General features: G+C 46.9%; 1 protein-coding gene and 1 pseudogene across 1 annotated transcript; both read left to right on the top strand.

The window, feature by feature from the left end:
- Nucleotides 1-2,671: 2,671 nt before the first annotated feature.
- LOC111846175 (U6 spliceosomal RNA) lies at nt 2,672-2,771 on the top strand (annotated as a pseudogene).
- Nucleotides 2,772-4,893: 2,122 nt separating this feature from the next.
- LOC111846118 (alpha-N-acetylneuraminide alpha-2,8-sialyltransferase-like) lies at nt 4,894-15,182 on the top strand. The gene is made up of 5 exons (XM_023816006.2): nt 4,894-5,746; nt 7,709-7,853; nt 8,318-8,427; nt 11,399-11,491; nt 12,489-15,182. Exons 1-5 carry the CDS (start codon nt 5,568-5,570, stop codon nt 12,961-12,963), a joined length of 1,002 nt encoding a protein of 333 aa, XP_023671774.1. The 5' UTR covers nt 4,894-5,567; the 3' UTR covers nt 12,964-15,182.
- The last annotated feature ends 126 nt before the right edge of the window (nt 15,183-15,308 follow it).

Here is a 15,308-nt window from a genome sequence, read left to right as displayed (position 1 = left end):
GACACAGCGTACCCCGACGCCAATCCCAGGAGCACTGCACCCTTCCACCTGGGTTATTTCATGACGGATCCAGAACCCGGCCTCAGAAGGGTCTCAAACCTTCACGTCTGTAACCAGCACGCTATCTGATCTGAAAGCCTCAGCTCCTGTCCTTGTCCTCAATGCAGTGATCGTAACAGGCAGAGAACCAGGCGTCATTGGTCCTGCTGAGTTCTCCCTCCTCTGCAGATAGCCGTTACCATAGTGACCATGAGCTGTGGAGGAAGAGAGGTGTTGCAGCAAAAATATGGCGGTAAGGAGGTTTATCCAGCAGCATCCTTGCTGGGTCTTCCACTCCACCAGAGGGCAGAGCAGGACTCTGAAAGAGTACTTCCTTTTATGTTGTGAATTGTGGCACATTGGCATCTCCAAATGGCCTTTAGTGGGTGAGTGTGTACCTTACGGTCGACTGGCATCCCAACCAGGCTCTACCCTATCCTCATTCCCTGTTCTTCCTGTTCTGGAAAAGTGTCATTTTTGTCATTTGTGTTTTGCACCAGCAGGTGTCACTATTTTGTCACGCAGCACCCAGGAAGGCTGACAGTGCAGCTGACTGCCAGTTGCAGTGTCCAGGAGATAGTGTGTATGTGCATATGCGTGCATATTTGCGTGTCTGTGTGTATGTGCATTTGCGTGTATGTCTGTGTGCCTGTGTGTATGTGCACATGCACATATGTCTGCGTGTCTGTGTGTATGCGCATATGCAGGTATGTCTACATGCATATGTGCACGTGCAGGTGACTGTGCTCCTTTAGCAGATGACCTCTGTGCCTAGATAGAGCCCGATAGGGCCACACAGTCAGCTGATCTTTGGCAGATCCTTGCAGGCTCTGTGATTGGCTGCTGATGTGCCCTGCCTCACAACTGGCTTCTCTCATGACCTGTTTGTTTGTTTGCAAAATCCACATGGATGTGGGATCACAGCTTTGACTCTTGCCGCTAATCCCCCCCCCCTTTTTTATTCTTCTGAGCCGCATTTTCCTGACAATTCCTTGCAGTTTTGCATAGAACTTCCACCTGTATTTTTTATCTTGTTTTGTAGATACATGCACCTGTTTTCTTTGCATGACTGCCACATGCAAATTGGGCTGTGCTCGCCAGTGTCGCCGTAGTAAGATAACAGTGTGATCCTGAATGCAGGGAAGGCTGGGGTGTATTATGGTAATACCATATACCATGGTATTTTTGTTGGAAATCCCCCAAACTCCCCTCCTCCCCTTTTTATTGTGAAGTACCAGAATACTGTCACTTTCTGCAGTAAAAATCCTCCTCTTATAGAGCCTCCATACACACTGTCAAAATACCGTACACCGCAGTCTAATGTCCAGACGGTATGACAGCCCTCCACACCTACCGCTGGCTGGGAGGGGGCAGCTGAGGTGCTGGGAGTTAAATTTACCAGCTGGTGCTCAAGGATGGGGATAGAATTTGAATAGAAAACAACAGATTTCCCAAGACTTTGCGCATCATTGGCGAGTGTCAGGGAAATGCTGTCACCTTGCAGGAGACCTTCTGGGAGAGACGGCCTGTCTGTGTTAGTAAGAGGCAAACCTCCTTATTCATCTATGCTTTCTGCTTGGGGAAGGTTTTAATCTGCACAGAAACATCACAAATGAGCTGCAGGCTCCCTTAGCAGTAGTTTTAAGGAACATTTTGTGTGCATGTATGTATATTAAAGCAGATGGACATTTTTTTAGAACTTACCAGCAATGTCATTACTGAGCTGGGTAAATAACCCAGAACAGGCTGGGTAGGACCTGTGTGAGGTGTGGACATGTGTGAGATGTGGACCTGCATGAGATGTGAACCTGTGCAAGATGTGTGTGAGATGTGGACCTGCATGCGATGTCAACATGTGTAAGATGTGTGTGAGATGTGGACCTGCAAGAGATGTGAACCTGTGCAAGATGTGTGTGAGATGTGGACCTGCATGCGATGTCAACATGTGTAAGATGTGTGTGAGATGTGGACCTGCAAGAGATGTGAACCTGTGCAAGATGTGTGTGAGATGTGGACCTGCATGCAATGTCAACATGTGTAAGATGTGTGTGAGATGTGGACCTGTATGAAATGTGAACCTGTGCAAGATGTGTGTGAGATGTGGACCTGCATGAGATGTGAACCTGTGCAAGATGTGTGTGAGATGTGGACCTGCATGAGATGTGAACCTGTGCAAGATGTGTGTGAGATGTGGACCTGTATGAGATGTGAACTCTGTTTAACTCTGTGGCATTTTCACTCTGATCTTCAGTCTGATGCTTAGATGGTCCCACTAAGCGCCCTGTTATCACACCTGTCCGTCAGACACGCACCCAGTGAACGGGATGCCACAGCAAGCGGGAAAACCGTCTGTCTTTAGATGTCAAAGAAAGCAAAAAAAATGTTGACGATAATGTAAATGATCTCAGCACCTTTCCCTGTGGACAGCATCATCATTTGTTGTGGTCTTTGATTTTGGAGTACAGACCTCGATTAAGATCCAGTCTTTCTCAGACACGAACAGCTGCTCCTGTGAAAACGACGTCTGTTTGGGGGCCGAGAGTGAAGGAAGTGGAAGGAAAGGTGGTGAGCGTGATGTCAGCCATGAGCACAGGCCATGGCAGAGGGTGGAGCCCCAGTCTGACCCGAAACCTTCCTATGGCAGCACATATTCTAAGGCTGGAATGATACAAAGATTATCATGGCCCCTGTGCAGGGATGACGTGCACATTTGTGAAGTGTTCCGGGAATTTTTCTGGACAGTACAAAAAAGTCATCGCTGTTCCTCTGCCCGCCCTATTAGACTGTGCCCAGTATCCAACGCTATGCTGCAGGTACTCTTGTCTTTCCAGCCTTTACATCTGATTCCGAATAGCAGGTAGAAGTCAGACAAATGGATGGATGGACGGATGGATCCAGATGTGTGACTACAGAGTCATAACATCTGTGGCCAGCCAGGGAAGAGTTCTTCTGTGGAAAAAGTACAAATAAATTTCACTTCTCCTCAAAGTAATCTGTACAAAAAGCAGACCTGGCATCAGTGCCCAATACCCCACATGGAGACATGGGCGGAGGCCCAAGGACGGATTACGGACCGGGCCAGCGGGGCCGCTGCCCAGGGGCCCTTGGGGTGCAGGGGGCCCGTGAGGCCCCTAGCCCAAAACAATTTGCAACGCTTATCAACAATGTATTTTCGTTTGTCTATTTTAGAGGGCCTACATTCTTTGATCCTCTGCCTACAAGGGCCCCTGACCCTATAGGGCACAGGTAGGCAATTAGCGGCCCCCGGGCCACATGTGGCCTGCAAGCAAAAACATCTGGCCCGTGAGATTGTTTGAACTAGAGAATGAAAATAAATAAATGATATTTTTTAAAAATCAGACTGACAGTCTCAAAAAAGCTCTTTATTTGGAAACCTCATTTTTCAGAACAGAAATATTTCAATCGATCTAAATTCTTATTTGTTATATCTGGATACGAGGGTGAATAAGCGCATCAGCGAGGTGCAGAGCGAACGCACAACATGCAAAAACAAATGACGTCAGCGTACAGCGTCTGCAGACTACCTTACTGCACCTTTCGGGGCTTCGATCTTGCGCTTTCGTGCCTCTGTCTTCTGAGGGAACGCAACCTTGAAGTTAGCATGCTTCGTTTCGTGGTGCCGTCTAATATTGTATTCTTTGCATACCGAGACAACTTCGGTACAGATCAGGCAGGTGGCCTTTGCATTAATAAAACTGGGCAGGATGAATGCATAGTTCTCTGTCCATTCATCATGAAAGATCCTGTTTTCACTGCTAACTTTTCTCTTTAGATTTTTTGATAGTGCCATTTTTTTTGCAGCTAACAGCAACACGTGGAAATCTGTGTGTGAGTGGTTGTTGTTGTTGTTTTTAACAGACTTGCAGATAATTAATAGTGCCCCCAATGCCCAGTCAGCAAATTTAACCTACATCAGCCAGCTTGAATGTCTCAGTACGTCTGTTCTGTCATTTCACGAGCGCCTACCATTTTCATCCTCCCCTATTAATTCAATAAATTAGCCATTGTTTTGGTTGTGGCCCACCATGTAATGGCTTGGAAAAAATCTGGCCCGAGGCCAAACTTAATTGCCGACCCCTGCTATAGGGACTCTGATGGAAACATGGAGGGAGGGCGTTTGGCTGCCAAGGGCCCTTGAATTGTGGTGGTTGTGGTGGTGGTGCTGGTGGTGGGGGGGGGCCCTCGCGAACGTTTTGCCCAGGGGCCCATACAACCCATAATCCGTCCCTGCGGCGGCCGAGGGCGCCCGATTCTGGGCAGATTTCACTGTGCGGTGGGCGCGTGTGGGAATGCACGGCACAGGGCATATAATTCACACAGCATTGCATCCAAAGTTTCCCCAGGTTCAGATTTCTCTCGTATAGAGTAGTTGCGCCTGTATGTCCAGGCGCATAAGGAATCTAGCGGCGCTGTTCATCTTCCCCCGGACATCGTGTAACGCGATAATGACTCACCTGCTAATCGTCCTTGGTCCTAAATCCTTTCTGACCACTTAAAGTATTTAGTTTCTCAGAAAACATTAATGAACGTTCATGTCCTATATTAATTCCACTGAACTTAAAATTCACCTTTCATACTATTGACGCCTCAGTTTAGCTATACAGGGGCGTTTTAAAGTGGAATCTGTCTGCATGTGTGATTGTATGTTTCCCAGCCATGTATTAGCATCACCGGGATTATACAGCAGTACCTGTATAACCGCACATAGCGGGTGTGAGACGCCCGGTGGGTGGACCGCTTAACTGGACAAAGCCAATTAAACGCCGGTCTTTCGCAGCACATTATCTTTGGTCGATGCAGCTGAAATATCGAGGCGCTGATGCGGTGCCTGCCTCTTATCCCTATAAGTGGAATATTAAAAATTCAGAGAGCACGTTTTTCTTCGGTTTTTAGCTTTTCCCGTATCTCAGTCGAGCAGTGCCCCGGAGCTGCCGATCCTCCCATCGGCATGAGGAGCCCGGCCAGGGGGAGTCCCGCCCATTCACACGCTTCCAGCTCGCATTAGCACAAAAAGCGGCGCTTTTGTCTTGCTGGAGGCTTCCTGGGTCCCACAGCTACTGTCCTGAGAGCCGGCGGAGGGCAAAAGCAATGCGGCATTGCTGGGTTTGCGAGGGGACCGGCGCTGCGGCAAAGGAGCCTTTCGGTAATTTCGGGGAGCCGCAATGAAGCAGCGGAGCTCCGCAACCAGCAGCGACACGCCGTGCGTTTACACCGGATCCCGGCGGCGCCTGGGACCCACGGACAGCACAGAGTCCTGAGTCCAGTCAGTCTGATGCGGGATGCATCTCCTCTCATCAGTGGTGCTAGGCTTCAGCAGTGATGGAGACGCGTCTGCGGCGGTCAAGATAAACTTGTTGTCTTATTTAAAATAACAGCGGTGTGATATTGGCGTTGCACGGAAAGCGTGGCTTTATTGGCAGACGGCAGATGAAGATCGGTCACTGCAGATAACCCGATATAATTTGGTGCAGGGAGTCTGATGTAAGATTCCCATCCCCACAGTGATAATGGTTCTGAGATGCCCCAGAAACAGGTCGCTGGTATGGGGCGCCCTGTGCGTCGTCGTGGTATACTGGGTCTATAACTACCCGGTGTACCGACTGCCCAGCGACAGTGAGGTGGTGCGCGAGGTGCTGCGCCAGGGGCGGACATGGCAGCGGAACCGCACAGGAATCCATCTACTCAGGTATGCTGTTTGCGCTGCTCTACGCTGCACGTGGCTGGAGCCTTTGCGCTCTGCGTATATCCGCGCTGTGGACCGTGCGTTTTATTCGCTATTATTATAAGAGGGTCAGCGGGATACTGTCTGTTACCTATATGGATAATCTGCATCTCGCTCAGTGTCGCATATGGCCTAAATGCGTCTGAAGCTTATTTTCTTTGATTTTAATTCTGCATAAAAACGGCTACATGTTTATTTTACATATTTTGAGAATCATCAATCATTGAGTTGTTTTGCCATTAATCATCGTGGTATAGCTCGGTTGTGTATTGTTTGTTGTGATTTTTTGTGATTATGACAGTTGTGCTTTGATTTGTAAATCTCGTTTTCAGTTAGGTACGTTCTTTTATGTCCGCGAATCAGGGGGATGTTTTATTAACGGCAAGTAGGATATTGAAAGTAGACTTTGCTGATTGCAAAAGTGCAAAACGGAAATGAATGTTAAAGACACGTAAAGCCCACCTTTGCACTGAAATGGACGCAGTAGTTTTCTTCGCCGGTGGATAACGGCTGGATTGTCCGAAATCCCCGGCTGATCTTTACTGTTCCTGCTGGCTCTGCACAGTCGTAAATACCGCCGCACTATAACGCCGACTGACCACTTTAGATGGGCTTTCTTACCTTACTGTGCACATTTATAAACCTCTTACATTCATATTTTATTAATTCATTCAGTGTACAAATAGCCTTCAACACCGTTTGCATAATGTAGTTGTCGATAATCTCTTCTCAGGTCATTTTAAGATTGTACAGTCCCATAATGAACACGTACGTTATCTGGGCAGCATTCTTACTTAACCACGATTAACTTATAACATATCGTAACTTTATCCATTGTACATATGAATAGGCAAGTTGCCGAAAATGAGCTGTTTATTTGGCTGTTGTTGGCCACAGCAGGTCATACGCAAATGATAACAGAAAAAGTGACACTGGATAGGACTGCTCTCACTCCCCGCGAGCTCCTCCCTCTCACCGCGCGCTTCAGTCACACCCCCCATGCGCGTACACACCGTGGAAGGGATGGGCACACACACACACACACACACACACACATTCCACCAGTGTACTCCAGCAACTGAAAATGACCCCCATCAACATCGATAGCAGCAATTCCTGCCCTCGCTGCAATATGTATTTGGGGAATGACCTGGGCCTGATTGGCGCTGATAACTGCAGAAGTGATGGAAGCAACCAGGTTGTAGGCCTATGTTGCGTATTTTGGGCAAATTTGTTGACTTTCCCCCCTATTTTTTGGGCCAGTTATAAACCAAACAGAAGCACTTCCCTTCTCTAGTGCTAATTTAAATTTGATCCACTGAAACAAGTTAGGGGTCACCCGGAAGCAAGACCTTCTGCCCGAGGTTTCTGACACTATGTGCACGATTCTGTTCTACTCAGCGAGTATGAATATATACAACTGAACTGTTTTGTTTTGTGGCCTTCAGAGTAAACACAGCTTAGAAGTTTTTAAATTAAATTTATGCAATAAGTGCAAAGGGGGGTTTAAATATTTTATATGTCCCAATTTAATTTGCTCCAAATCAAACTAACCTGCAGCTTGCAGACATATTCAAAGTTGCTGAGTATTACAGCTTGTTAGAGTTTTAATTCTGTATGAGAAACTTTAAGGCTGTGTGGAAGAAACTGCATCAGACTGAATCTCAACTGGAAGTTTCTCGTTATCTTTGAGAAACGGTGAGGTGGCATCAGTTAGAATAGTGACTTGGGACCTGGGCAGCGTACCCTAGGGAAATATGCTGTATGCATGGGTGAAATTATGTTCTGTGGGTAAGTAAATATATGCAGGTTTGGAACAACAGAGGACCTGTGGACCTAGCAGCCTTAACCGCCAATGTGGACCCATTGGCTTGGTGTCTTAAACGTGGCAGATGCAAGTTACGCTGTGTCCTCTCTGCTCCACAGGAAGCTGCTGGAGGAGTGCTGTCAGCCTAAGGAGATGTTCGCCATAACCAAGGAAAACTCGCCCATGGGGAAGGTTTTGTGGTACGACGGGGAACTTTACCACTCACACACGGTGAACAATGTCACCTACCCCCTGTTTGTGCAGGTGAGCTTCCATGGCTCTTGGATGAGCCCCCCCCCCACCCCACAACCTTGCCTGATCTCTGCTCTGTCTTTAGCTCTTTCTCAGTCTACTTGAGATGTCAAGAGGAGATTTAATTTCAGCTTAACAGCAGAGAATATTCAAGGCATTCTTTCTACAAGGGACATTAAATACTGCTCTGATCTCTGATTCATGGGATGAAACTTAATTAGTGCATTTAAAGTTAAAGGACAGCCTAGAATTTGATTGTGGCATCACCACACAACCAGTTAATATGACGTCAGACATGCACTGTTCCATGATATAAAGGAAACTTATTTTATTTGACTTATATTTTCATTTATAGTCGTTCACACAACTTTCCAATGCTTAAAAAGAATAAAAAATGGAAATGAAATAAATGGAAAAGTGATAAAAACCTGTGGTGTGCAAAAACGTTTGACTGGTGGTGCACACTGTCTCTCCAGAAACCTCCACTTTCTTCACTCCTGAAGAAATGTGCCGTCGTTGGCAATGGAGGAGTCCTGAAGAGCAGTGGTTGTGGTGGGGAAATCGACCAATCGGATTTCATCATGAGGTAAGATGGGGCTCTGCAGAGGCAGCCTTTGTTACATGAGGTAAGATGGGGCTCTGCTGAGGCAGCCTTTGTTACATGAGGTAAGGCAGGGCTCTGCTGAGGCAGCCTTTGTTACATGAGGTAAGACGGGGCTCTGCTGAGGCAGCCTTTGTTACATGAGGCAAGACGGGGCTCTGCTGAGGCAGCCTTTGTTACATGAGGTAAGACGGGGCTCTGCTGTGGCAGCCTTTGTTACATGAGGTAAGGCAGGGCTCTGCTGAGGCTGCCTTTGTTACATGAGGTAAGACGATGCTCTGCCGAGGCAGCCTTTGTTACATGAGGTAAGATGGGGCTCTGCTGAGGCAGCCTTTGTTACATGAGGTAAGATGGGGCCCTGCTGTGGCAGCCTTTGTTACATGAGGTAAGGCAGGGCTCTGCTGAGGCAGCCTTTGTTACATGAGGTAAGACGGGGCTCTGCTGAGGCAGCCTTTGTTACATGAGGTAAGGCAGGGCTCTGCTGAGGCAGCCTTTGTTACATGAGGTAAGACGATGCTCTGCCGAGGCAGCCTTTGTTACATGAGATAAGACGGGGCTCTGCTGAGGCAGCCTTTGTTACATGAGGTAAGATGGGGCTCTGCTGTGGCAGCCTTTGTTACATGAGGTAAGGCAGGGCTCTGCTGAGGCAGCCTTTGTTACATGAGGTAAGATGGGGCTCTGCTGAGGCAGCCTTTGTTACATGAGGTAAGGCAGGGCTCTGCTGAGGCAGCCTTTGTTACATGAGGTAAGACGGGGCTCTGCTGTGGCAGCCTTTGTTACATGAGGTAAGGCAGGGCTCTGCTGAGGCAGCCTTTGTTACATGAGGTAAGACGGGGCTCTGCTGAGGCAGCCTTTGTTACAGGAGGTAAGGCAGGGCTCTGCTGAGGCAGCCTTTGTTACATGAGGTAAGATGGGGCTCTGCTGTGGCAGCCTTTGTTACATGAGGTAAGGCAGGGCTCTGCTGAGGCAGCCTTTGTTACATGAGGTAAGACGGGGCTCTGCTGAGGCAGCCTTTGTTACATGAGGTAAGGCAGGGCTCTGCTGAGGCAGCCTTTGTTACATGAGGTAAGACGGGGCTCTGCTGAGGCAGCCTTTGTTACATGAGGTAAGACGGGGCTCTGCTGAGGCAGCCTTTGTTACATGAGGTAAGGCAGGGCTCTGCTGAGGCAGCCTTTGTTACATGAGGTAAGACGGGGCTCTGCTGAGGCAGCCTTTGTTACATAAGGGAGGGTGGAGCTAGTCAACCAGTAAACATTATTTACCATGGGCCTCGGACATAAATGCGAACAGACGATAGAACCTAAGTCGATGGATACCTGTAATGTAGAGTTAGAGGTAGAATGTAATAAAGTGAACTCATTTTTTCACAGCTTGCAAGATGGTGGGATCAATCAATTGGCTCAGTGAACAAGGATACTGATCTTAAATGGCTGAACTCCTGTCCAGTGTGGAGAATGTTCTTCTCTGTTCTTCTCTATGCTGTTTGCGTCTCTAGAGAGGGCATGTCCTGGTTAATCAGTAATTAGGAGGACAGAGATGATAATTAAGATTATTATACATTGACAGCCGGGTTTAGTCAAGTCAAGTCAAGTCAGTTAGGTTTACTGTCATTTCAGCCATATAGACGGTACACAGTGACACGGAACATTGTTCCTCCAGGACCAAGGTGCAACACAAAGAACATAAACAGAGAACACAAGACAACATAAGTGCAGGCAGGACAGAACTTTACAGAGTCCAATGAGAGTAAAGAGAGAGTGCGAGATAAACAATAAACACAAGAGCAACAATACAATGTTACAGGACGAGACAACCTGCAGTGCAGCGGACAAAAGCAGGAGGACTAGTGTAACCACTTCCTGGTTAGCTAGTTTGTTGCTTTTCTGTAATTGGTTCAAACATCTTTAGGCTAATTCTGCTTTTAGGACCCAGGGGCTCAAATTGAACTAGGGATGCAAATTCAGGGAATTTTCTGAGGAGAGATCTTTCCAAGGGAATTCTTTGGAATTATTAGAGAATTTATATTGTTGTCAAACATACACAATAAGTACACTAATAAAAACGAGAGAGATTTTGAAGTCATTTAGTAGGTACCCCACTGGCTGCGGGAAACTGTAAAAACTGATCTGAAACACTTCAGATTCAGCTTCTCACCCATCCCTTTCCAAACCTACACTGGCACCAGGGGTCTAAGTTTAATTCCATTTCAGTTCCTCTTCTCACCTCTCAGATCTTCTCTATTCTTAGTACCAGGCAAGAGTTTGCAACATAGAAGTGATACGAACCACATTTCCAGAAAAGTCGGTACACTTTCTAAAAATGCAATAAAATCTGTAACTTGGTATTTCACTTGAACCTCTGTCTAACAGGCAAAAGGACAAAGAAAGATTTTTAGTGTTTTCACAGATACTTAATGACTGTACAAATGACAAAAGTGTGGCTCCGTAGACATAGAGTCTGTGCTTGACTGGCCTGCCTGCAGCCCAGATCTGTCCCCTGTTGAAAATGTCTGAGGGGAATCAGACAACGGCGACCATGGACTGCTGGGCACCTCAAGTCTTGTATACAGCAAGAATGGGCAAAAAATTCACTTGCAAAACAGCAACAATTAGTTTCTTCAGTTACCAAACGATTGAGAAGCGTAATAAAAAGAAAAGGGGATGTGAGCCCGGGGGGCACTTGCCTCTGTCGCGACTCTTTTGGAGCGTGTTTCAGGCATCAATTTCTAAATGTTTGACAACATATGTTTAACAAATAGAATTAAGTTTGTCTTTTATTTGTCCTTTTGCCTGTTAAATGAAGGTTAAAGTAAAATACCAAATACACATTTTAGTTTTTATTGCATTTTTAGAAAGTATCCCAACTTTTCTGGAAATGGGGTTTGTACATACAGTATGGTGAGTTTTCCATAGACCTGTGGAAGTGAGTAAATTTTTCCCCGCTTTCTCTCTGTCAGGTGCAACCTGCCGCCGCTGTCTAAGGAGTACACTGACGATGTCGGGACCAAAACACACTTGGTGTCTGCGAATCCCAGCATCATCGAAAAAAGGTACTGGGTCCTTCTCAGCCGTTTGAGCAGACAGACTCTGCGAGTTTGGATGCATTAGAGGACACTGGAGTGTCCATCTCCATTTGTTATTTTTTACAGGGCCTTTTATTAGTTTTTGAGAAGGCAAGTTCCAGGAAAAACTTGGGGTTAGGGGCTTTGCTCAAGGGCACAACGGCAAAATGCCGACCATGGGATTTAAACCAGCGACCTTCCGATCACAGGTGCGAAATCCCAGCCTGCTGACTCACAGACGTCTCAAACCCGAACGATGTTGGACAGCTATTGCCCAAAAAAGGTGGTGAATGCTGACCTTGGAAAGAATGATGTCTGTGATGGGGGGGGGGGGTCATGGTAGCCAGCAAAGCCAACATTCATATAAGGGTTGTGAGACAGAATGGGACAGCCCTAGTGAGAGAACAGAGTAATCGTGGCAGACCTAGAGGTCCTCTGAGCTGCTTGTTGACCTGACCTGCTGGAGGCCTTACTGCCCCCCCCCCCATACCTCTTTGAAGGTTCATCACAGACAGATGACTTGCACTGTGAGGTGAAACGCTGGTGAAAGCATGGACATCTAATACTCAGATTTTTTTGGTGTCTAAAAAGGCAGTTATTAAAATAATTCAGTGTAGTTCTGTGTTTTTGTAGAGTTTTTTTTTTCCTCCTCTGGCACTGTAAAGCATGACTGTTAATTCTCTGGATTAAAATTGAGCCCTGATCTGCTTTATTTAGCTGATCTTCTTGAATAATAGTTCTTCAGAACTGGAACTGAAGGCCTCAGCCTTTGAGGAAACCTGTCACATTTATTTTTTCTGGATAAGTTGATCTCTACGGTTCGGTATGCCTGGCTATTCAGATATAAATCTTTGATTTGGTTTGTAATCTTTCAATGTAATTGAATTCCTCTGAGCAAACGAATTTCCATTAATGAGAAAGATGTAGGTGGAGATACTGGCATCCTTACAAAGCTGCTTCTGCGTTTCCTGTTTGTGGCCTGCAGGTTTCAGAACCTCCTGTGGTCCAGGAGATCCTTTGTGGAGAGCATGAAGGCTTATGGCTCCAGCTACATCTACATGCCGGCCTTCTCCATGAAACCAGGGACGGACCCATCCCTTCGGGTTAGCTACGCCCTGTCCGACAGTGGCTCCAACCAGACGCTGCTCTTTGCCAATCCAGACTTCCTGAGGAGCGTGGACAGGTTCTGGAAGGCCCGTGGCATCCATGCCAAGCGTCTCTCCACAGGCCTCTTTCTTGTGAGCCTGGCGCTGGGACTCTGTGAGGAGGTCACAGCCTATGGCTTCTGGCCCTTCTCCGTGGGCCTGGATGAGGGCTTCATAAGCCACCACTACTATGACAACGTCCTGCCCTTCTCCGGCTTCCATGCCATGCCTGAGGAGTTCCTGCGGCTGTGGCAACTCCATAAGGGTGGCGTCCTGCGCATGCGCGTCAGCAGATGCCCGTCGGAAGCTGGGTAGTCCCTCACTGGCCCACCGTCACCAGCATGCGAACATTCGTCTGGGCTCCCTCCGTACTTGCCTCTGCATGCCTCCCCTTCCCTAACGTTTGATGTTTTTAGCTGGCAGAGATGCCTGTTTGGAGTCATGGATCCTGAAAATGTCGCAGACGTCGATCTGGGTCGGCAGGACATGGGGGAAGGAGGGGGAAGGAGAAAACCAGAGGAGAGAACAAAATGAACAAGTCAGTGAGGTCAGCACTGCAGCTGCTCAACCAGAATCACAGGGGGAGAGGGAAGTGCTGGCGATTAATGGCAAGGATTATCACAGTTCATGAAGCAAGACTTCAGTGTGGAACCAGCAGTCCAGACATGAGAACTGAGCATTAATACTTCTCTCTATTTCCTTTGATGTTTCCAAACTCGCTACTCAATTGACGTCGTTTTAGCTATAGGGTAACCTAACCTGCTAACGAAAAAATAAATATATCTTGGTGTCATAATACATCAACGTAATAAGAAGCTTGTGGGTGACAGAGAAGGACCCCATACCAGTGTTTGGGAAAAGACATGTGGAACTATCAAGAATCCTAAATCAACAATTTGGTTTGTCCTCAGTGAAAATGACGGGATGCCATGAGAGGCAGCTCAGCTGATGGCAGGAGTGGGTTCTGGGAGAGCCCGGTTCTCCATGGGTCCTTCCTTTTGGGAAGAACAATTTACAAAGGACACGCAAGAGTTCATGGTGAGGCTGCACTGAGGCCATTTTGACAGTGTTAAAATCCACCCCCCAAGTCACATTAAACTGCGATAATGAGCACTTTATGGTACAAACATGTGGGGAAATTCATACATTACAATCTTTGTTCTATGGAACTAGCGATGTCAGCTACCTCCTGAACTGGAGAAATGGTTGGAAGATGGATGGAAGGGTGGATAGGTGGATGGATGGATGGGTGGATGGATGGATGGGTGGATGGATGGTTGGAAGGCAGTGCGAGAAACGCGAATGGTTTCTAACAGTGTTTTCATTTGCCTTTGATGCTGTACGATTGGCTCCACTCGGGGGCCCATAATGCACTGCTTTGTTAGTTTACATCATCTCCCAGAAAGGTCCCCACTTCGTGCTTGTTGTCCTGTTCCATCGAGGTGCCGGTTGAATGTGCTCTGAAGGCTTTAAGAGTGCCTTGTCCTTATTAGCTGGACATAACAGAAGGAGCAAGAAAAAATTAATTTTGTATTTCAGTGAGCGATACCTTCAGAAACACTGCAGTGTGTCAGAAACACCCGTTAATAATGAAGTGTGTATTTGGGGACATACGATCTCCCCGCTTAGGGTGATGAGGTGACTTAACCTACAGCCATATCTGTATTCTAAGTTGGTCAGCTGGTCGTTCTGGGAGTTTCAGATCCTGAGGATTTTACTCCTTATCGTCCTAAATTTCCTGCCTACTTTTCTGAATGTCATTCTGTATTTAGAGGAGATGCAATTTAACCCAGTTTATTGGCACTATAAGTTTTTTGTGACACATTAAGCCAGAGAAGTAGAATAATGGATTTTTTATGTCTTCATGACTGTTGGATAGCTTTTGTCTGCACTGTGTATTTAATGCAATTAACCTTTCATGCTGGTACCATAGTGTTTCAATAGGTCTCGAATTGACAGTATTGACGTTACATTGATGGTAAATGCTGAAGAAGCCATTTCACCTGAAAATGATGAAAATGTCAGATTTAGTTTTCTCTGTTTCCCGTCAACCAGGAAACACCTTTTTACTGGCTGTTTATCTCTGGGGGATTACAGTCAGAGCTGGCCGATGTTTGTCAGTGAAAACCACCGAAAAACAAGATCTAACAGATCTTTTCTTTTTAAATGTAACGTGAATGTGATCACTGAACAGTTTCTAAATGTAAATATAGCCTAAATGAAGATGTGGCACTATATCGACTAGCATCCCAGCCGGAAATGACGTTTGGTTTGTGCCGCATGCTGATTTGTTGACATTGTAGTCTTCAGGGAACCAGCCAATCAGGTCAAGGTTGGCAAAGTAAGCAAGGGCGTGACCAATCACGTCACAGCTGACCATGTCTCTGCATTACCTATAGAGTAGAAAAGTGAGTTTTGTGTATGAAAAGCTGTTTGTGTTGTGATGTTCACTTGTACCACAGTTACCCTTTGTATAGTGGTACCTTTTTGCCATGGGAGCCCTGCACCGCGGTATCTGCCACCGCTTCACAGTGGTGGGGCAAGAGTGAGGGCTGGGGGGGGTCGGGGGGTGGTAATTATTCCTACAGGATGAATAGTTGAAGTGCTTTGGGTCAATAACTGCCCATCAGTGTCGTCCACCTGAATCACTCTAAGGCAGC

The sequence above is a fragment of the Paramormyrops kingsleyae genome, chromosome 3 (genome assembly GCF_048594095.1).
Source record: "Paramormyrops kingsleyae isolate MSU_618 chromosome 3, PKINGS_0.4, whole genome shotgun sequence".
Lineage (NCBI taxonomy): Eukaryota > Metazoa > Chordata > Actinopteri > Osteoglossiformes > Mormyridae > Paramormyrops > Paramormyrops kingsleyae.
The sequence above is the reverse complement of the archived record's forward strand: the minus strand, read 5'-3'. Positions and strand labels throughout refer to the sequence as shown.

What these genes read in the sequence shown, in the direction of transcription:
- LOC111846118 (XM_023816006.2), top strand. Translation starts at nt 5,568, where the DNA reads ATGGTTCTGAGATGCCCCAGAAACAGGTCGCTGGTATGGGGCGCCCTG. An exon ending in ACAGGAATCCATCTACTCAG is followed by an intron (nt 5,747 to 7,708) that starts GTATGCTGTTTG and finishes TCTGCTCCACAG; the next exon opens with GAAGCTGCTGGAGGAGTGCT. An exon ending in CAATCGGATTTCATCATGAG is followed by an intron (nt 8,428 to 11,398) that starts GTAAGATGGGGC and finishes TCTCTCTGTCAG; the next exon opens with GTGCAACCTGCCGCCGCTGT.